This window comes from Magallana gigas, chromosome 4, assembly GCF_963853765.1.
Source record: "Magallana gigas chromosome 4, xbMagGiga1.1, whole genome shotgun sequence".
Lineage (NCBI taxonomy): Eukaryota > Metazoa > Mollusca > Bivalvia > Ostreida > Ostreidae > Magallana > Magallana gigas.
In genome coordinates, this window is record NC_088856.1 from 50,443,621 (window position 1) to 50,466,837 (window position 23,217).

General features: G+C 33.7%; 2 protein-coding genes across 2 annotated transcripts in view; one reads left to right on the plus strand and one right to left on the minus strand.

Annotated features, from left to right (window-relative positions):
• The window catches only part of LOC136274904 (tripartite motif-containing protein 2-like), a 51,490-nt gene extending 35,308 nt beyond the window's left edge, over nucleotides 1-16,182 (plus strand). Inside the window, exon 2 of the mRNA XM_066082772.1 lies at nucleotides 13,866-16,182. Within this exon, the coding sequence (XP_065938844.1) occupies nucleotides 13,891-15,546 (1,656 nt within the window). The 5' untranslated portion in view covers nucleotides 13,866-13,890 and the 3' untranslated portion in view covers nucleotides 15,547-16,182. The remainder of the gene's footprint in view (nucleotides 1-13,865) is intronic.
• A 2,459-nt stretch (nucleotides 16,183-18,641) lies between these two features.
• On the minus strand, nucleotides 18,642-20,206 carry LOC109617089 (uncharacterized). Its single transcript, XM_066080975.1, has 2 exons — nucleotides 19,926-20,206; nucleotides 18,642-19,814 (listed from the first exon to the last, which is right to left on the minus strand). Exons 1-2 carry the CDS (start codon nucleotides 20,169-20,171, stop codon nucleotides 19,131-19,133), a joined length of 930 nt encoding a protein of 309 aa, XP_065937047.1. The 5' UTR covers nucleotides 20,172-20,206; the 3' UTR covers nucleotides 18,642-19,130.
• Nucleotides 20,207-23,217: the final 3,011 nt, after the last annotated feature.

Below are 23,217 nucleotides of genomic sequence, written 5' to 3' on the forward strand. Positions count from 1 at the left end.
GATTAAAACAAGCAGTGTTGGTCATTTCATTATGGTGGCTGCATCAAATTCCCCAGGGCCCTGAACTTGGGGCTTCGACCAAGAATCGACTGGAAATCCCAGCAGTTTTGTTTCAAGTGTAGACTGCGCTGTCATTTCCCTATTGCGATGCAAGCAGACATTTCTGAATAACTGTATATTTTTTGAATTTTTTTCTAGGTAAATAGACTATTTTAATATAAGAATATTGAAGATTTGATGCATCAGATATTTCTAACAGCTAGTAGGGGGTCGGATACCGTAACGTCATTAGAATGTTGTAACTTTGATAACCTGGTTAATTTTGGGAGTTCATAAATGCCTAGAATATTTTGTTTTTAATCCAATACATGTATTAGGTATAAGTAACAATATGTGTCAAATTGTTATATATATGTTATAGGCTTTTGTGTAAAGTGTACATAACTGAAAAAAAATACCACTATTTTGAGCCTGGTTTTACCTTCAAAATACACGAAAACCCAGGACCCCGGCCCCTGCCTCAATAATTTTATCCACGCCCCCCCCCAAACTACAAATCCTGTATCCGCCCTGATATACCAAAGGTTTATGTTGTTTTACGCAGGGGGGGGGGGGGGCATATATGTCTACAGACCAAACTACATTCCCCCCAAAAAGCATTTTGCTTTATAACGTTTCTAAAAATAATTAAATAATAATGAATTTAAATTTGAAAATTACTTTAATATCTAACATAAACATGTGATTATTAATTTTTATGCACATATCGGGCTTTATGGGATCAGAGACATAAAAAAAACCATGTTATTTACATGTATCTGATTGGATTTGATCACGCCCCGACCAAAATTACCACCTCATAATCTGATAATACTCAAATAATGATTCTCTTGTTTCGTTTGATAGAGACAGAGAACCAGTCTGCAGACAGACACGAGCGCACTGACGACATTGGACTTGATGGAGTCGGAGAAAAACTAGTTCTGAGGAAGAAGAGGTCTGAGGTAGAGGCTTACACATCAGGGAGTTTGCTTTATCCACTGCATTAATTAGCTTGATTTCCTAAGAACTATTGGCTGGCATACTGCAGTGTAGATATCTCATGGTCTTGACAAGAAATATTACAGTAGAGTATATAGTTTTAAATGGGCGCCTGTAAAGTGCGAAACGAAATCGAAACGAAACGAAATCAAACGAAACGAAACCAAGCGAAACAAAACGAAATCAATCGAAACGAATATCGAAACGAAATCAAACGAAACAAAACCAAAAATCGAAACGAAACGAAACGGAATTTAAACAAAACTAATATCAATTTTGACTACATAAAAGTGAAAACTAATTCATTGAAATAAATTTTTGAACCATAAAATATAACTACCTGTATGTTTCAGATTGGCGCTGTAAATTTTTAAGCCGATTATCCGAAATTTGCAAAAATTATATAATTATGTAAATAAGTGATGTACATTCCTATACCTTTTAATGTTTGTAATTTGTTTCATTAAATGATAAAAATGATATTCAGACGTTTTGAGAGAGAGAGAGAGAGAGAGAGAGAGATGCCTTAAAACTTATCAGCGACATCACATAGCAAAGTATATACACAAGTTTGGGAGAGAGAGAAAGAAAGAAAGAGAGAGATAGAGATATGAGGATGATACTAAGGGGACATTCTAACATCAATTTTCTTTCTGTCGATTTGAAATATTGTAAAAACGAAACGATCGAATACAATGTGATTTAGAGCATACTGGTTGTTTACCAGTTTCTAACATATAATAAGAATTGTTGTAATATGTATAGCATGAATTTAGACGTCGTAATTTGACAAAATGAACTTGCAATATAAAGATGATTATACTGTAAACGTATTATAAAACTGTCTTTACCCCTTTGGCTATGTATTCTATTTTGCGTTTTTGGCGGAAAACGGCGTCCGCAAAATCAGATCAAGTACATTGCCAAATGTAAAATATATAAGTAGATAAAAAGGTAAATTCAGAAATGCGCTAAATCAAATCCATGCTAACTTGTTGAAAAATTATATTCCGCCAAATATTGTACACCCTAAATATTGTGCGTTTACAGTATTTACGGTGACATTCCAACTACACGATTTTTTTTATATCGATATGAAATATTGTAAAAATGATTCAAATACATTGTGCGTGCGTGTGAAAGGGAGAGAAAGAGGAGATCATGTTTGATTTAAGGTTAAAAAACCTCTTTATATTGCACTTTAATTTTGTCAAATGACGACGTCCAAATTTATGCTATATACTTTCTTATTATATGTTAGAAACTGGTAACCAACCAGTATGCTATAAATCTCATCGTATTCGATCGTTTCGTTTTTACAATATATCAAATCGATAGAAAGAAAATTGTTGTTAGAATGTCCCCTTCAGTATCATCATCATATCTCTATCTCTGTCTTCCAAAACTTGCGTATAATATATACTTTGCTATGTAGTGTTGCTGATAAGTTTTAAGGAATCTCTCTCTCTCTCTCTCTCTCTCTCTCTCTCTCTCTCTCTCTCTCTCTCTCTCTCTCTCAACGTCTGGAAACATTAAAAGGTATAGGAATGTTCATTGCTTTTTTACATAATTATATAATTTTTGCAAATTTCGGATAATCGGCTTAAAAATTTACAGCGCCAATCTGAAACATACAGGTAGTTATATTTTATGGTTCAAAAATTTATTTCAATGAATTTATTTTCACTTTTATGTAGTCAAAATTGATATTAGTTTTGTTTAAATTCCGTTTCGTTTCGTTTCGATTTTTGGTTTTGTTTCGTTTGATTTCGTTTCGTTTCGATTGGTTTCGTTTTGTTTCAATTGGTTTCGTTTCAATTGGTTTCGTTTCGATTTCGATTCGCACTTTACAGGCGCCCGTTTTAAATTAATGTTTTTGATAGATAATTTTAACTGCTCTTCAACAAGTTATAACTATTGCATTTAATTCAATGAATCGACACGGAATGTTTGGCTTTGTGTTTTATTTAAACCAATCACATGATTTTATACAGGTTGCCAGGAAGAGTAAACACGGACCAGGAAGTGTAAACATGGACATTGTCGTCATTTTGAGTTGTAGGCCTTCATGAGGTGCGTAGTTTGTTAAACGTATCAAAGTATTTCTGATTGTTGAAACTATTACAGAGTTGGCAAAACTATTTGCCAATAAATGAAAATGTGCCAGCGTATGAGTAGTTTTGAGGGAACGTTATGGGGGACTAAGTGCCGCCATCTTGTACACGTACATTTGAGGATAAGAAAATAAACATGTCTTGAACTGGCTTTTTCCTGCCCGAAACTGGTCAAAAATGTTGCCAAAAGACATAAAAGCAATAAATATAAAGTCCTACAATAGCCTACATGTCATTCTTTTATGTCTTTTGGCAACATTCCGTGTCGATTCATTGAATTAAATGCAACAACTTAATTATGGCCGCTTGATGCAATGCAAAATTCCTGTAGACATTCTATTTTTAGCCATGTATTGAAATCTGACAACATAGAGGGGGCGTTTCATAAGGGAAATCTTGGGATTTTTTCATACTTTTGAATGAATATCGACTGAATCAAGAGGTTACTATAAATATCAAATAATTTAAGAAAATATGCGACAAAAATACCTTGGGACAGACTATAATAGATAAAAGTTTAAGATTAATGTTACTGTTCTTCAACTTGTCAAACATTAAAACTAGCACAATTTTTAGAGTTACCTGGAATGTTTTGCTTTGTGTTTTATTGAAACTACCCTATGATTTTGTACAGGAAACCTAACCAGGAAAAGAAAAAACCAAGTACATTGTCACCATTTTGAGTTGGAGGTGAAAAGGTTTGTAATTTGTAAACTTTGACTATCAATACATGTATAATTATTATCTGATTAAGTTGATAATAAAAACCTAGTGTTTTATCTCTACTGACGTGCCACCAATTCTCACCGAGTACCCTTTCTCACCAGTTCATTGTTACTTCATATGTCATATATGATTTTATGTTGTGATAATATGACGTACATGTAACTTGCACTGGCGAGGAATGGTTCTTGGCAAGAATTGGTCATTTGCAAGTATTGTCAATTCAGGTTTTTTTCTGATCATAGTTTGGCCATTGTCTGTCATTGTTGTTGTTGTAAACTTTTCACATTTTCATCTCCAAAACCGCTTGGTCAATTTCATTCAAACTTGGCACACAGCATTATTGGGTGAAGGGGATTTAAATCGGGCCATGTGTACACCCTTCCTTTTTAAAGGGGAGTTAATACTCACAATCCTGGGGATAGGGAGGGTCTACAATGGGGGTTCAAACTTTTACAGAAGTATCTATAGAGAAAAATCTAATTCTCATAAACCGATCAGTCTGAGAAGCTGTAACTTGTATAAAAGCACTCGTGTATTGTAGATTTTTAAATCATGATCCTTCAGGGTAGTGTAGGACCACTACAGGAGAAATTTTACATAGGAATAATCAATATATAGAGAAAAATCTTCTCAAAAACCAATTGGCCAGAAAAGCTGTAACTGGGTTGTGTTGAAGCATTCTAAGGTAGTGTAAATTCAAGTTTGGTCAAATCATGATCCTCAGGGGTAGGATAGGGCCTCAATAGTTAAATTTTTACATTGCATTACTTAGAGAAATTTTTGAAAAATATCTTATTGTCAAAAACTAATACAACAAAAAAAGTTTGTTGTTTAACTTGAGAATATGGTGGAGAAAAGTTTGAAAATCTTTGAACATGTAGATATACTCTACCAAGTTGTTTAGACATTTTTTGATTTGATACTCTAAAGACGGTCTAAAGCTTATTGTTAATTATTGTTCTCAGGTGAGTGATGTGGGCCCAGGGCCTCTTGTTGCATTTTAGTTTGCTCAAATATTGCTGAAAATTTATAATAATGTATATAATGAAAATCAAGAAAATATATTAATAAGAAGTGGTAATAGGAATGTATAGGTCCCAAGGGCGTGTTCAACAGAGCGAGTGTTGCAAATGCTCGCCAAATTTCCCTATACCTGCAACACAAATTTATCGAGCGCTTGCAAGCACTCATTCTGTTGAACACACCTTTGGTTAAATATGATGTGTTTTTTCGGTGCAACTGTTGACATATATGTTTTTTCGGTGCAATTGTTGAGGCGAGCGCAGCATAGAAAAGTAAATCTCTCCTGTATATTTCGTGATCAAAAAGAAATTAATCATAATTATGAAACATTAGTTTGTTCTTTTATTTCTATTCCATTGTTATATTTCTAATATGTTCATGGTCTGATTAGATATTAACTTGAGTATTCACTTGATGTGGAGAAACTTGGGTGATTTATTTTCAATTAACACCAATGCATGGACTAAAAAAGCTAGGGTATATATCCCATTTCAATAAACTATGTTTAAACTGGAACATAAGAGAAAACAACTTCAAAATATAGTGTATATAGTATATGGTAGTATATATATCACACCAATTCATAGAGTACAGGTATAGGAAACAGGAGATGATAAAAATGATTTGTGAGGGTGTTCTCACTAGCTATCACTTAGTCAACTGACCTATCAAATTTATCATTTATATCATAAAATGCAGTGTACAAAAACTGGAACTGACATTTTTGTTAAAAAAAAACGAAATACATGTAATTAATATGATTACACAAAGAAGGTACTGGTACTTTGTTCGAAATACACCTCATTTGTACGAAAGCCGAGAAGGATCATTCGAGATTCGAGATTCGAAATACGAGATTCGAAATACGAGATTCGAGATTCGAAATTCGAGATTCAATATCTAAATTAACCAATCAAATCAAGGATCTGAAAATATGTATCCTAGCGACATCAAACTGTTCTAAATAAAAATCATACGTACACGCTCTTATATACAAATTAATGCTATGTTCACTTCTCCCTACCTAACTAAATAATTATTAAGGTCTTCCGTTTTCCAACGGAAGACCTTATTGTTTTCGTTCGGTTTCTTTTTCCCTATTATTATTAGTGTCTTCCGTTTTCAACGGAAGACCCTCTTGTTATTCTATTGTTTTTTTTTATTATTATTAATCTTCTTGTTTTTCCTTCTGACTTCTTTTTTGCTTTATATCTCAAAAACTATTCAACCGATTTGCAAGAAATTTTCAGAGATTGTGTTAAATTCTTGTCCCTTGAAGCTGTTACAGTTTCAGTCATTAAATCACTTCCGTTTTCTAGTTACGTCATTTTAAAAATTTTCAAAAAGTGATTTTGTCCAGGACTTTTCTAGTAAACGGTTGTTTATAAAGACTTGAAATTTTCTGTGATTGTGAATCTGCGGATTTACTTATGGCATTTGACCAAAAAAATGTATTTCGTCACTTCCAGTCGAAACCGGAAGTGAAACAAATTTTTCGAAAAAATGAATTTTCTGATCAAATCGAAAAAGAATATGTGTTTTGTAAAGCTTATTAAGCTGAATCTAACACTGAAAGCCGTTTTCAAATCGGACGATGCATTACAGAGATATCGGGGTTTAAAAATTGATTTTTCCGGAAATTTTGATTTCGCGGCCTTGGTTTAAAAAATAGCGTAATGTTTAAAGTAAAATTAACTCGTACCAAAAATAATTGCTAAGTCGTACCTGAACACATTCGGATTTTTTTTGTTCAGTCGTTCTTAAAATTGGAAAGGTTTTTGTTAAGTCGTTCTTAAAATCATTCGTATTTTGTTAAGTCGTACCAGGAATATTCGATTTTTTTCATATTTTTATTTTGGTTACTCTTGTTATTGGTTTAAGAGCTCTGCTTCTTACAGGAGCTTCCAGCTTTACTTCCGACATTAACGGAAGACCCACTCGTTGCTTTGCAACGAGCTTTGCTCTAGTTATTTTTTTTTTCTTACAAAATTTGTGCAGGCGATTTCTCGGAAATGGCTGAACCGATTTTCGTGAAACTTTCAGATCTAATAGATATTAGTCCGAACTTCATATACATTTTTTTATTTTGATGACGTCATTTCCGTTCTTGAGAAAATGACGTTTTAGCGATTTTCAGAGGGTCGGCTTGTCCAGGGATATCCTCCTAAACGGTAAAAGATATTGAATTCAAACTTTCAGGGATTGTAGACAAGAGATTGTAGATGTGCAATTTGGCATTTATATTTGTCATGCTCAAAAGGCGTTAAAGCTCGCCTGGACCAAAAAAACGTCGTAATTTTTCATGGTTTTCTTAGTTTATCTCTTTTCTGAAAAATATTTTGTTAACACATGTAATGCAAAAAAAGTTTATATTTACAAGACCTTTCATTTGATATCAAGAAAAAGGGGCTGGCCCCTAATATTAGGGGACTAAAGGGCTCTAAAGTCTTTCATCTGGAGCTCTTTACTGAGGGGTATTTTGTGAACAGTTATAGAAGCAAATATGTTTATTTTACAGTTATGTATCCAAGCAATGTAATGATGTTATCATGTGTTACGTAATTAGGGGTTTTTAGGGGCCAAAAGTCCAGAATTATGATCACATATATCTTAGAAAGGAAAAATATTTTAAAATGCAGTAAAGAAGAAAAGATGCTCAGAATGATGTACTAAATAATATGCAATTTTCAAAATTTCGTTAAACAGCCCCTATAAGGAGTTAAGGGATCGGCCCCTAAAATGTTCTTTCCCATATATCTCAAGAACGGTAACGAATTTCTAAACAGTTGTTGAACAAAATGTGTTGAGATTTAAATGACCTTTTATTTGATATCTAGAAAAAGGGGCTGGCCCCTAAAATTAGAGGACCAAAGGGCTCTAAAGTCTTTTATTTGTAGCCCTTTACTGAGGGATATTTTGTGAACGGTTATAGAAGCAAATATGATTATCTCACAGTTATGCATCCAAGCAATGTAATGATTTTATCATGTGTTACGTAATTAGGGGTTTTAGGGGCCAAGAGTCCAGAATTTTGATCACATATATCTCAGAAAGGAAAAATATTTTGAAATGCAGTATAGAAGAAAAGATGCTCAAAATGATGTATTAAATCATATGCAATTTTCAAAATTTCGTTAAACGGCCCCTATAAGGAGTTAAGGGATCAGCCCCTTAAACGTTCTTTCCCATATCTCTCAAAAACGGTAACGAATTTCTAAACAGTTGTTGAACAAAATGTGTTGAGATTTAAATGACCTTTTATTTGATATTAAAAAAAAGGGGCTGGTCCTTAGAATTAGGGAACTAAAGGGCTCTAAAAATTTTCAACTGTAGCTCTTTACTGAGGGAAATTTAATGAAAGGCTATAGAAGCAAATATGTTTATCTTACAGTTCTGTATCCAAGTACTGTAATGATTTATTCATGTGTTATGGAATAAGGATTTTTTAGGGGTGATGAGTCCATAAACTATGACAAGCTATATCTCAAAAAGGAAAATATTTTGAAATGCAGGGTAGAAGAAAAGATGCTCAAAATGATGTAATTTACAAAATGCAACCTTCAAAATTTGGTTCAGCGGCTCCAATAAGGAGGTAAGGGACTGGCCCCTAAAATTTTTTTTTCTCAGATATCTCAAGAACGGTAACGAATTTCTAAACACTTTTTGAACAAAGCTCTTATCCCTGAAACAAAATAGTATCTGGCCCTTATTCTAAATCATGTTTAGCTGTTAAATAGCAAAATCAAGATCGAACATGTATCTCAAATTCTAAAATCAGACGGAAGACCTCCTCGTTGCTCGCAACGAGATCGTGTCTAGTTTGTATTTACTTTTACACAGAATATCTAAGTAGACTAGTAATAATGCAGTGTGCTTCGCGGATCTAAGTGATTTTGTTTGCCCTGGTGCATTTCCACCTGATGCGTTTGAACCCTAAGGTATTTCACCACCAGTAATAGTTTAAAACCCGGGTTTATTCACCCCTTTTGTGTAAAAATGCGGTTATGGTAGAGAACTTCATAAGCGTAGCTAATTTTTTCTGTAGGGGGTCCTAGGCCAATTTTAAAAAAATTTACTATGTAAATTTAATAAGCTCCAATTTTTCCCGAGGAGGGGGTCCAGATCCCCTGACCCCCTCCTTTCTCGATCCCCGCATGAAGATTAGTACATGTATCTAAATAATCTAAATATAAATAATCTGTCCTGTTTCACTAATAAATATAAGCATTACTTATCGTTTTTATGTATGCATACAGTGATACACTAGTACTATGATTATAAACAAATCATTGAGATATTATCACATCATACGGAATTATTAATATATACAATTTTTTTTCCTTTTCCTCAGTAAACAACTTATTATGAGTCTTACTTTTGGAATTGTTTTCAATATAGAAGGATACCTACTCTCTACAATTAAAGGTAGGGATGATAGGGTGCCAATTTGTTCACATTGCCGATTTCTTGTGCAGAGAACAGTAAAACCCTTTATTTGATTGTGCATGAATATTTCAAAATTAATTGTTGTACATATATTTTGATATAATTCATTCATTGATATATCAACAAGAAAGAATAAAAGCATATATTTCACAGCCAAGTTAAGTTTCTCTGTAGTTTCCTACCCCCCTACCCTCCACCGCACCAAAATTGACAATAATTACATATAAGTCATACAAATGTTTACTTTTTTTTGTAAGTAAATCTCTAAAGATGTAAATAAGCACTGCACACAAAGATGTGTGTATTTAATATACTACTACATTACACTTAGCCAGATAAAATGTAATCAGGATGAAGCTACAAGGGGTGAGTGGTGCAAATTTACCAATTTGTCGCCATACACACAGAACGCCAAATAAAGAAACTGTGAGTGGTGTGTGGAATGCATAAAAGATGGCGGCAAATCATCTCAAATAATCAGTGCAAAAACCCACAAATAGGCTGTTATTTGTTACATATCCTGCAAAAACATTGATAAAAAATGTTATCGTCACATAATATAGCCGATTAAGTTAATGCATTGTGTACATATGGTCAACGTACATGTAATTCTAATATACAAGAAGGCGGACGTATCAGGCGGGGATCCAGAAAATTAAATTTCAAAAATGATCGGTTGAATTACATTAAATGCTTTGAAAATTGTTTTAAACTATCGCACGGGTCAAAATGCGTGATAGAAGCTATGTACAGTGTAATTGGAAACTTTCATTTTATATCAATATGTAGTATTACCTATTATAACAAATGAGAGTATAGCACAACTGCCACAAGCAATACATGTCCTTTACCGGCACCACCTCCCTCCCCATAAAAAAAAATGAAACAATTGTCGTTTTATTTGCTAAAATGTGTGTGGTTCAAGATTTTTCTAAAGGACATACCCGATTAGAATTGAAAAAAAGAGTCGTACGTTTAAAACTAATTTTGTCAAAACCTTTAGATTCATTTGGTTATATTTTGGTCCATTTGGGTAAATATATGCACCAGCGCAGCTCTAATTTATATATAATCAGGCCATAAATTCAAAATATTTTCAAAAATTAATAGCTTTAAATCCAGGGGATGAAAGAAAAGGAAAGCAAGTCGAACTCAATGAGTGCTAATACTTGTGTTGAATGAATGGTACAGTAGGATAAGTCCCGTCTACTCTTTCCTACCCTATAATTATTGGAATATTAAATCCGATTATAAGAGTCAAATTAAAAATTAAGTACGGATATGTACCTGTTTATCAAAAGTAAAACTACTCATAATTTATCTACAGTGCATCGTTATGGAGCTACACAGAAAGTTTGATATTAATTTGCCGAGCCAAATAAAAAAAACCTGGAAAACGAAGAGAAAACAAAGTGGGGACAGAATAACTGACACATTAATTAGGACTATATAGCCGCCCCCCCCTTGAAATGTATATACTGAAAACAGATTATTGGCGTATAACATCCGCACACAATTTAAAGAAAATTTCCTGTTTTTTTTTTATCATTTTCGCTAGCTAATGTAAGACATCACAAATACCCCACGGAAAAGGAAATGCTAGGTGATGAGAGAGAGAGAGAGAGAGAGAGAGAGAGAGAGAGAGAGAGAGAGAGAGAGAGAGAGAGAGAGAGTCGATGTAAATCACAGGTGCGCTAACACCGTTAAAATTAAAGCTTGCTAGTTGGTCTGCCCTACCCTATATAGCTACCTCCTCTCTTTTCTCGTTTTAGAGGCTTAATTATTGTCTATATATACTTGTAACAAATCAAATCAATTTCAAATTCTAAATCAAACTGAATTTGACACTACAAAACTCTCTATGTGTCTGTCTGTCTGTCTGTCTGGCTGTCTCTCTCCCTCTCTCTCATATCGACAATGGCATTGCCATACCCTACAATACACTATTCTTATCTGGGTTTTTGTCTTTGAGGTTGTAAATCGTTATATCTTCTATGGTTTAAAACTTTATCATAACCTATATTTTGACATGTCGATTATTTTTTTGAGTTTCGTTTCATAGCTAAAACATTTAGATTAAACAGATCTTTCTTCGCGAGCCGATTTTTACACAGTTGGGGCGAATACACTTCGGGTTAAAATTGTTCGGGGGGAAATACATACAGGGCAAACAAAACCACTTAGATTGGCAAAGCCAACAGTGTTATTTCTAATATAATTGTTTATACTGTGTGGGGTTAATTCATCAATGTTAATTTAACCATTTTATAACCGCTATATAAGAGCTATTAAGACATTTATTTGTAGGAAAGAGCATGTACGAATGATCTTTATTTAGAACAGTTTGATGTTGCTAGGATACAGGTTTCAGATCCATGATTTGATTGGTTAATTTAGATATTGAATCTCGAATTTCGAATATCGAATCTCGTATTTCGAATCTCGTATTTCGAATCTCGAATCTCGAATGATCCTTCTCGGCTTTCGTACATTTGTCATTCTGTGCATTATCTAAACATGTCACGTGATTTTAAACAGGTAGCTACAGGACAATGGTACCAGGAAGAATAAACATGTGAAATGTCGCCATTTTGTACTCGGCAGGTTTGTAGTAATTCGTTTCATACATGTATTGACTTTACTTTTCTTTGTAGACCTATATTCAACATTGACATTCATGTCAGTGATTAAATTCTATTGTTTTTCTTTGAAATGGTGTATAAAACTATTTTAATCACAAAAATCAGATGATATTTTAGGTCACCTGAAACAGTGGGTGATCTGTTGTTATCTAGTTTTTGTCCGTCGTCGTGAGTCAACCATACATGTAAATACATTTGTGTACGAGGTTAAATAGCCCCATGGTAAAACGTATTTTGAGGGCAAGAGGCTAATGAGATTGCCCAAATGTCTACTGGTGTGGGACCAATTCTCGCCAAGGATTATTTCTTGCCAGAGCTTTGTTATGTCATTTTATTTTCACAGAAAATTATAAACAAAAAATGACGTACCAATACACTGGCAAGAAATGATCCTTGGCGAGAATGTGTTGCATGCCAGTTTGAATTTAATAAACTGCATAGAAAAGATAGTGTGCAAATCATAAACAAATAAGCGATAATTAAAAAAGTACTTATTGAGTATTAACCTCTTTAGTCCGTATTTGCCGGAACCTTTAAAAGTTCATATTCTACAGTGGCGTCGGAATCAAATTGAAAGTCGGGGGGGGGGGGGGGGGCTAGACTAATCCTTAGATATCTTGAGAGGGGAGGGGGGGGTTACCTTTTTTTCCCCCCAAATCTTGAAATTCCTAATCCGTGGGGGGGGGGGGGGGGCTAGTATACCTATGGCTCCAACATAGGTCTCAATATTTTCTTTCCTGCGAGAAAAAGTGGGGGGGGGGGCTGAACCCTCTATAATGCAATGTGCCTAATAGTTGCTAAGCGCCCCCCCCCCCCCCCCCCCCCCCCCCCTCGGTTCCTACGCCTATGTACACTACTATAGATAATGTGTGAATCAGCCCCCTTTCTTTCCACTCTTTCCACCAAAGGTGATCACAATAACTTCTCTCTAAAGATTCATACCGTCAGTACTAATTTTCATGAATTGACATAGTCTTCTTGATTATATTTACTATGCAAGAAAAACAATTTCTGAAACAATGCCAAATGTTCATTATATTCTTATGTTCGTAATTTATTATTGATAAAACAATGTAAATCAATGCAGAGCATCCCCCTCCTTCTGAATCCTGTTATTATAAACATAAAACGCTTCAGATATAGATACCAGATAAAACCACTTTTCCAATCCTTATATAAACCTACTAGTTTGTAAAGCCACATATCCTCTTCACCCAGCTCATTTAACGTTATCATAAAATGGTAGCTGCAGAACTGTAGCTCTCTGGGAAAAAATATTGACAGACCGGAGATTTACTACTGATATCGTCTCTTCACTTGCCTCCGATAGTCTTTCAAACACCATCACCAGTCCCGTAAATTCATGTGGTGCACTTTGTTTACATGTAAAAATGGCGACTCTCGATCTCGATGTAAATTCAACATACTTGATTTTCCGAGGTCGGTAGCGTGTTTCGGAGAAAGTCTGAGGCAAATAAAGAGGCGATATCAGTAGTAAATTGCATGAAGAAGTTAACGGTACTAATTGTTTTCATAGATTTTGCGTATAAATAAGGTAAATCAGTCCAAAACTAGCGCACGTTTTTCTGCTCAATAAATATACAATTTTTTCAATGGATGGCCCTGTAGCTCTCCGGTCTGTCAATATTTTTTTCCCGGAGAGCTACAGTTCTGCAGCTAATAAAATGGTTGAATTACCATTAATAATTTATCAGATGGTTACGATATACTTGGGTGACCGTTAGGGTCCAATGGGCATATTGTAAATGTTTTGAAAAATTAAAACGGATTTAACTACAAGTAGGTTACATATAATATGAAAACTTTTTCAGAGAAAAATGCATACTAAGTTTGTTGGGCTTTTTTTTTTCAGAATATATGACAAAAGTGCCATTACCATGGACCCTGAGAACAACCTTCAGGATGTGTTACGGTGTCATCTCTGTGAGACCCCGGGCCCCCCTATGTACTGTGCCATTTGTAACAAATATCTGTGTAAAGCATGTGAGAACAACCATATTTCTGATCTATCTAAAGAACACAAAGTGGTGCCATTTAAAAAGAGGAGATATACTCCAAAGTGTAAAAAACATCCGTCAAAAATATGTGAACATTACTGTGAGCAATGTCACCTTTCTATTTGTGCAACATGTGCTTCCTCTGAAGAACACAGCGGCCATCAGTTTATTGAAATAGTTAAAGTTATGGACAACCAGAAAGAAATCATTCAAAAAACTTTACAGGAACTAGAAAAAACCATTTATCTTAAATATCAAGAGATTGCATCCATTATCACAGACCAGAAAACTGCTCTGAATGAAAACTCCCAGAAATTGACAACAGAAATTGACAAACATGGAGAAGACTTGCACAGAGAAATAAACACCATGATCAGAAACATGAAATCTAACATGGAGGAAATGGACACCAAACACCTGGCTGTCTTAGACAAACAGGAAGATGAAATTAAACACATCATTTCTGAAATCACACAGACCATTACTGAACTAAAGACGTTACTGGACTCCAATGATGTCAGCCGTGTCTCTGCCTACAAATCCAGGAATGATGAATTCAGAAGATTGCCTCCTAAACTCACAGTGTCCTTACCAAGTTTTACCCCTCTGAAGATCAACAAAGAACAGCTTTATCAACAGTTTGGTTCTCTGTCAGCGTCATCTATCAAAACAGAAGAACATGGCTACACCATGGAATCTCCCGGTGCTGAGTCCTCTCCCCCGGACAGACCGCTCATTGATGTACCACAAATCATCACACAGATAAACACCGAGTATGAACGATTATACAGTGTGTCCTGTCTGAGTGATGAGGAGATGTGGACGTGTGGTAATGACAACATCATGAGACTGTACAACCTCCGTGGGGAACTAGTGAAGTCAGTCCAAACCAAGTCAGGGAACTGGCCAGAGGACATAGCAGTGACAAGGAGTGGGGATCTAGTTTATACTGATTACAGAGATAGAACTGTGAACATAGTGAAGAATACACAGATACAGACAGTGATCAGACTACATGGGTGGAGACCTCGCGGTGTCTGTAGTACCTCCTTTGGTGACCTCCTGGTTGTCATGGTCAGTGATGATGATAAACAAACAAAAGTTGTGTGTTACTCTGGCTCCACAGAGAAACAAAGTATTCAGTACGACGACAAAGGACAACCTCTCTATTCATCTGGTGGCAGTAAATACATCAGTGAGAACAGGAACCTAGATATCTGTGTGTCAGACCGTGACGCCCGTGCAGTAGTGATGGTCAATCAGGCCGGGAAACTCCGGTTTACCTACACTGGTCCTCCCTCTAAAACCAAGGGATCATTTATTCCATGCGGCATCACAACAGACAGTCAGGGTCGCATCCTGACAACAGACTATTGGAGCCACCGTATCCACATCCTGGATCAGGATGGACAGTTCCTCCACTACATTGACAACCGTCATTTACAGTTTCCATACGGTTTATGTGTGGACACCAGAGACAACCTCTTTGTGACTGAGTTAACAACAGGTAAAGTGAAGAAAATACAATATGTCTAGAACATTACACAGCAGTGTAACATTGTTTATATATATATGTATTGTGTGTTAACAACTGACTGTGTTGATATATAAAACATGTATTAGCTTAAAGGTAATTAATTATATTATATTACAGATTCATGCATATAAAATATACTTCCATTTAGTTCATGTCAACAATATCATTGTTTTGTTTATCATGTTTATACATCATAATAACTAACTGTTTTAGTGTAGTGATTGTATTGTCAATGAATTAAATGTTTATACATTTAATGTCTAAACAAACTGTGTACATTATAAGAATACAATCAGAGAAACCTTGTTTGATATTTGTCAAAGAAATCAAAACATTTTAATGTTGACAAATTGACACTAATGGTTGAATTAAATATCTTTGAAAAACTTTTTTTTAGCTCTCCTTTATATTAAGTTATGAGTTAATTTCAATCTTTTTTTCATTTTAAGGAATAGAAATTATATAAATCATACATTTTCTTTTTTCAAAGCTAAAAATTGAAGGTACCACATTTGTTGAACATTAGAATGGTGTTTATTTGATCTTTGTCCATTAATATTTCTGTCACTGAAGATTGAGTAACTTTTGTTTCTTACACACTAGTAAAAAACCCTGCAGTTGTACTTTGTATACTTTAAATAAAATGTGTTATTATGTCTAATAAATGATTTGTAAACAACATTGTTAATTGGCTTAGGTTAGTTTCTTTGACCCCATAATTTTAAATATTACGGTATTGAAATGGACTTCCAGATTCAAATTAACGGATGGAGTAAAATTCTCCTTAGAAAGTGAAACAGATGAATGTTGTTTGTTGCATCCGAGATGTAATGCCCCATTTTCTTTATTAATGATTACGTCCTTTCGAGGAAGTGTGCTATCTACTTACATGTGTAGGTAGGTGGGTGGATGATATGTTGTCATCAAACCCTGTATACAGGCTGACCGTTGTTACAGCATTCCCAGTTCAAAAGGTCAATTGGTCAGTAGATTATGTCAATAAGAGTCTTGTCCAATCGATGTCTTTTGAGCATTGATTGACAGTTTACTATAGTTTTTCTTTGGAGGGGGGGGGGGGGTATGAACATAGTGAACATGTATTTTTTTTAGGTCACTTTAGTAACTCGGATATTCATCCGACTCTCGTCCCCCTCCCCTTCTCCTTTTTTACGAATCGATGATTGAGTTAAGGTAAGGTTTGCGGTTACAGGGAGATAACTTACACATTTTCATTGTGACGTAACACCAACTACCTTTTATTTCAGTTATGACGTCAAAATTTATATGACGTCATAATTGATTTCAGTTTTTTTTTATTTCGCGGTTTTTTTTTAGTTTCAATGAAAAAATAAGAGGACACAAGCATTCTATCAATTTCCACGAAAACGAAATCCGCATCATATGGTTTTGAATAGTGTTTTAGAAACATCAGATTACACATATTCCAAGATACGTTTTTCCTGAAATCGGTGGACTTGGAAAGGTTTCAAATAAGATGTTTTCGTTTACATAATAGTAGTCCAAAATTAAGACTTTTGTTGCATTTTATTCTATTTTTAGATAGTTCATCAGAAATTAATAAAAGTGAATCATGATATTAATAGTGATATTATTTCCGAACTTTTTAAGCATAAATTACCCCCATAATAGTCACATTTAAAATATACATATTTTCACGAAATTGTTTACATTTCATCAAACTGAAAATTGGAATCATGAACTTTGACCTTTTGTAGTTATAAAACGGGACGGGCAAAATTCATTTGAATTTCATGAGAAAAAAGACTTTAGTATAGTAAACAAAATGGTATGTAACTTTGGTACAACCTCTAAAAAATGCAAGCCGCAAACCTTACCTTAATAGACCCCAAAAATGAAACTTTTAAAGAGGGAGTCTACGAGAAAACCATGCAGAAAGCTATTCATGTTAGGTTCTTCATTTTAGTTTCTTTTATCATAATTATCAATTTTGATATATTTTAAGCATTTCCTGTGAATTTGGTCAAAATCTGGTAATTGATATGGATTACAGCACCCCCTATGGTTGCCATTAGCAACAATTCAATAAAGTAGTGAAAATCATGAAGAAAATACCAAGTTAGTGAGTAGTGTATTTCATTTTAAACAAATTTCAATAAAAAATATATTTGACATACAAACATATATAAAGAGTGTTTATCATATCCATCATATAAAATTTTAAATTCTGAAGGCACCAAAGAGAGACAACTCTTACAATCTCATAATGTTCTAAAAATAGAATTTCACTGATCTTATTTCATTAAAATTCTAAGAGCTATAACACCTGATACACACTTTAGAAAAAAATAATTTTTGTATTTTCTGGAAGGTCTTTAAATAGCATATTTCCATTAAAAAGGAATTCTTCGGAAACTAAAAAAGCAACAAGCTATGCTTAAAACAAAGATACATCATTTTTATCAACAAATCCATTTTTAACCGGTCCATACAGGAATTACATGTTTCTCTGTTATTTAAAAAAAAATATTGTAATATCATTTGATAAGGTAAACATAAAAATCTGTTTTTGTAATAAATTTAACTGTGCATTATGTTTTGAAAAAAAAATAAAAATACAATATCATAAAAAGACTCACAACTGTCTCTCATTATTTTCTTCATATAAAATTTAAAAAGTTGTCATTTTTGCTAAAAAAAATAATAATGCTAAGCTTAATTAAATAAACAGTCTTGTATACATATTGTTGATAAATATTATTTGATAAGGTCAACAGTCAATTATGTGCACTTTATATAAAGCTTAAAAAAGTACTTTACACAGTATTTCTATTAGAGTAATTAATTGCATCTAAACAGGTATTACAATTCATTACATTATAATTAAAGGAATATTCATTGAAAATGTATTAACATAGAAAATCAATAATTAAGGCTAGAATGATAAATTATCACACATGATTTTAAACATCAATTTGTTTTTCATAAAATCACAATTTCAGAACAATTTCATATTTAATTCAAAACCAGGAATAATGCATACCTACTTGTCTATTTCATTTACATGTAACAAACATTGCTAAGGATGCTTACAAAACTTAATTAATATTGTGTACAAGAATGTGTTCAAGAAGTACAAAAATATGAAAACTTCTGGTACTTATATACACGCATGCAATTAAAATAATAATTATCGAAACACTGTAGTCATTAATTTTAGTCTGTCTTTTAATAATCATACAGGATACCTAACTACATATATTTACTCACAAGAAACATTCAAGAATGGCCAAGGACTAACTTAAATCTGTGTCACAAAATCCCTCTCATTACTGGAGAGTACACAATTAACTCTCTCTATAGTAAAAAAAATCAAACAATTTTAAATCATTATTTATCCCACCATCACATTTAGAACAAGATATCCAAAAGTAAAACCTATTCTGCAACATTGTTGAATAAAAGAGCAAATTTAAATTGTAAAATTTTATATTTAACTCAATATTACAGTATTCCTGCTAGCCTATCATTTATAATGTCAATATTTGCATAAATTAGGTAAACATGATTTCCAACAATACCAGTATAATCCAGTCAAATGCAGTTAATCCACAAGTTCATTGGCTATGTCTTGAACAGTATCAAAATGTTCTGCTGCCTGAAGACTACAGATGATATTTTCAAGAAGTTCATCCTGCTCATCACCAACCTCCTGCAACTTCAATCGCTTAGCCTGTGAAGTAGAACTTGACAGTTTCTGCTTTTTTGTGACAAAACTGGCAAAAACACCTCTAATCTGCTGATGTGTCAACCATTCACATGGACTAAAAAGTATTTTCCCATCTGAGTCTTTTTCTGATCGCATCTGCTTGCTTACTGTGTATGGGTTTGCCTTTCGACCAGTCTTTTCTCCTTCATCAAAAATCTCAAACAAAAACTTTTTCACAGCACTGGAAAATCTTGCACTTTTCTTCCTTTGTTTGAGTGCATATGCCTGTGTTTCATATGAGACTTCATCAGCCACATTCCGATCATCTGTTTCAATGCTAACAATGGGTTGAGTAGATCTGATCTTGGTACATGCCTGCACCCACATTCTTTTCCAGGTGTCCAGTATGTTGTCAGCCTCTTCATTGTCGTACACATGCTTTCCAATAGCTAGGTGGTTTAGCAGTTGACTCTCTTTTCTGAACTCTTTTACACAATCAGGATCACAACATGACAGCAAACGACTTGTAGTTTTCTTTTGTCTTGGTTTGTCAGTGGGTGGTTTGGCATTTGCAACAATCTGTTGTGAATAGAAGTATTACATGCGTGTTTACTCAAATGTATGAAAATCGCAATATAAATTAAATTGAACAATATAAAACAAATGAAACTTTTAAGATTAAAATCTTACCATAGCTTCTTGGATGTCCATCATGTTTTTTGTAACACTTTCAAGCTTTTCGGATGGAATAAGCTGCTCTCCGAAACCGTAAGACTTGAATGCCAAAATACCACTGTCCATAAAGGTGAAGTTGTTGTACTGGCTTATGGGGATCTGAAGCTGACCTGACAGTACAGGCTGGGTGCTCATATCAACATCAATGATGGAAGTGAATGTATTTCGCACTCCCCCATGACTCTCAAGGGCATCTTTCATCTCAAAGACATTTGTGACGTTGTTACCTTCATTGATGTAATGTACATAATTCATCGAATTAATACACAGGATTGACAGTGGAGAAGATTTTCAAAAAATTACTGCAATCATTTATAGTCCCTACCTAACACCAGAACCCCTGACCCAGGGGCCATGAACTTCACAATATTGTAAGAGTCACTCTTGGACTGTCTCATCATCACTATGTACTTATAGTTCATCTGCTTTATATTCAGGATCAAAGAAGAAGATTTTTTAAAAATCAATGTAATTCACTATATAATGCTTAGAGCCCCGCCCTAACAGCAGAACCCCTGACCCAGGGGCCATGAATTTCACAATTTTGGAAGAGGTATTCTTCCTCATCATAACTTTATACTTAGTTCATTGGCTAGGAGCAGAGGAGAAGATTTTCAAAGAATTAATGTATTTTTTATATATACACATGTTATCATTAGAGCCCCGCCCTAACACCAGAACCCCTGACCCAGAGGCCATGAACAATTTTGGAAGGACGTTCTTCTTCATCATAACTATGCACTTAGTTCGGGGTTGTCTCTAAAAATTGAAGTAGAAGGAAGAAATAAAAAAGTAGAAGGGGGGTCTGGGATGTAGCTTATACATGTAGCTAAATTGTGTTTGAAATGCAATAATAGATGGGTAATTACGTCATTATAGGCAGGTAAATACCCCACCCCTCCCTTCGGTCTTAGGTACAACCCTCTTAGTTCATTGGTTTCAGAGAAGAAGCTAAAAATGTTAAAAAGTTTACGACCGATGAACAACGACCGATGAACAACAGCTGAAGATGGACATAAACAGATAGAAATAGGTCACTGAGTAACTCACGTGACCTAAAAAAATGATGCAAAATCATCTTTAGACTGAGTATACAGTTTCAAGTTATGTTTAATACCTTATGTGGTGTATTCCTACAATTTATATGATAGGTGTTTATGTTCACATCTTTTAGTGTATATTTTTTTTTCCATTTGTCAATTACATTGTACACAGGATTTCTCCAACTGATGCATCTGCACACAAGTCAGTGAAGTGTATAGCGATTTTGTTAATAGTTCATTATGATTCAGGACATTCTGCATATTGTGTATTTATTGTACAAGTATTATTACATGACTTCTAAGGGCCCAAATTGGAATATATCCATCTTGTCTAATTATAATATATAATTATAATTACAATAATTCTATGAAACATGTCAAGGGCCCAAATTGGAATATATCCATCTTGTCTAATTATAATATATAATTATAATTACAATAATTCTATGAAACATGTCATCTGATAAGTCGAAACAGTCAATTAATATGACCTGAACTAAAAACCATGATGTAACTAAACATATTCTGATGTCAGCTACACAATGAAGAACACATAAGCAGATACAGATATTTTTCAATAATTATACTGTGTGAATTTAATAAATTTTAATTTTCCAACTCAATCTGCTGACTTTGAGTGTTTTATGGAAACTACTATGTCCAATCTAAAAATGAGCTTTACATCAGACAAACATTATAATGTTGAGCCATGCATTTCCATATCATTTTAAAGAATTATAACCTATTTAAATAAGTCAAAAAGTAGCTTCTAACACAACCAACACCTATCCCTTTATTAAATTAGGATGCACATCATTACTTAAAAGTACAATGTTAAATATGATAAATCAAGAATTACTACAGTTTTTATACACTCACCATCAGCATGGTCAGTTTGGTTGGACTGAGATATTGGAACATTGTCTGGATCAGCTAAAAAATTAAAGTATTATTCTTTTAATTATACCATCACTAAAATGTTTTAACATATAAAAAATACAACATTAGCTTTAATTATTTATCCTTTTACAGGGCTGACAAATATCTATCAAATATGCTTCATTTTCAATGTTCCTTCCTATTATAAATCTGAATAAGAAGTGTGAAAGGCTAAGGAAAAACTATTATTGTTTAATACCATGTTTTAAGGATTTTAATATTTGCATGTAATTAAACCATACCATTGTCATAAAGGCAACTTTGCAAATCATCAGTTGGGTGTAATGGTGGATTACTCATTTGTTGAACTCTGTCTATAAATAAAAAAGTCCTTGTATAGTAATCATTTGATTACTTATATAGTATTTTAACTACTGAAATAAGCCTTTTTGATTCATAAATTTCAAAAACTTTCTTATCTCAAGTATTTGCTTTGTATATTGTTAAAGTTGTTATAGTTTTTTCCCTAAGAAAATCATGGATCCATCCCTACTGTCACTATCATAAAATGTCATACTTAATCAATATTTGAAAATAATTACCTCTGATTTCTTCCACAATTTTTTCACCAAGACTGAGGTCTGCTTTGTGTTTAGAAACACATGTTCTGCATACAGCTTTAAATAAAACCAAAAACATAATGATCTTATCATCTTGATCATTCTTATTCATTTGGACACTGGAGTATTTAATAATTATGATAATGTCCAATAAACTATGATTAACTAAGCAAAATGTAATGCAAAAAAACAAAACATCTTGAGACTAAGTATACAAGCAAAGATGACTGAGTTATGAATGGACCAGAAACAACATACAACCTAAGCTAAAAATTAATATATAATATAATTAAGTAAACTTATGAATAACAAATAACAATGGACCCTAACATACACTTAGCCTATGCATGGAGCTTTTGAAAAATATGTAAATGCAAGGAAACAATTCTTAAAAATATATACCTTCGCCTATGGGAACTGAGAGTTGAAGACGCAGCCATAGTTCTCTACTCATTACTGGGGTGATGCCTCTGTCTGGCTTTGATTTTGAATTTCCATGAAATGGATGTGTACATGATCGTTTGCTTCGCTTCCAATACACACCAAGAAAATCCCTGTGAAACTTGCAAATATTTTGGTCTAGATGGGCTGCAGTAATAACATTCACACCAGCTCTGCACAGAATTAAATAACTTTCTGGCAGGTCTATGCCTTTAGAGTTAGCATTCAGGTATCTTAAATGGTGATATGTTGTTTTCACGCAGT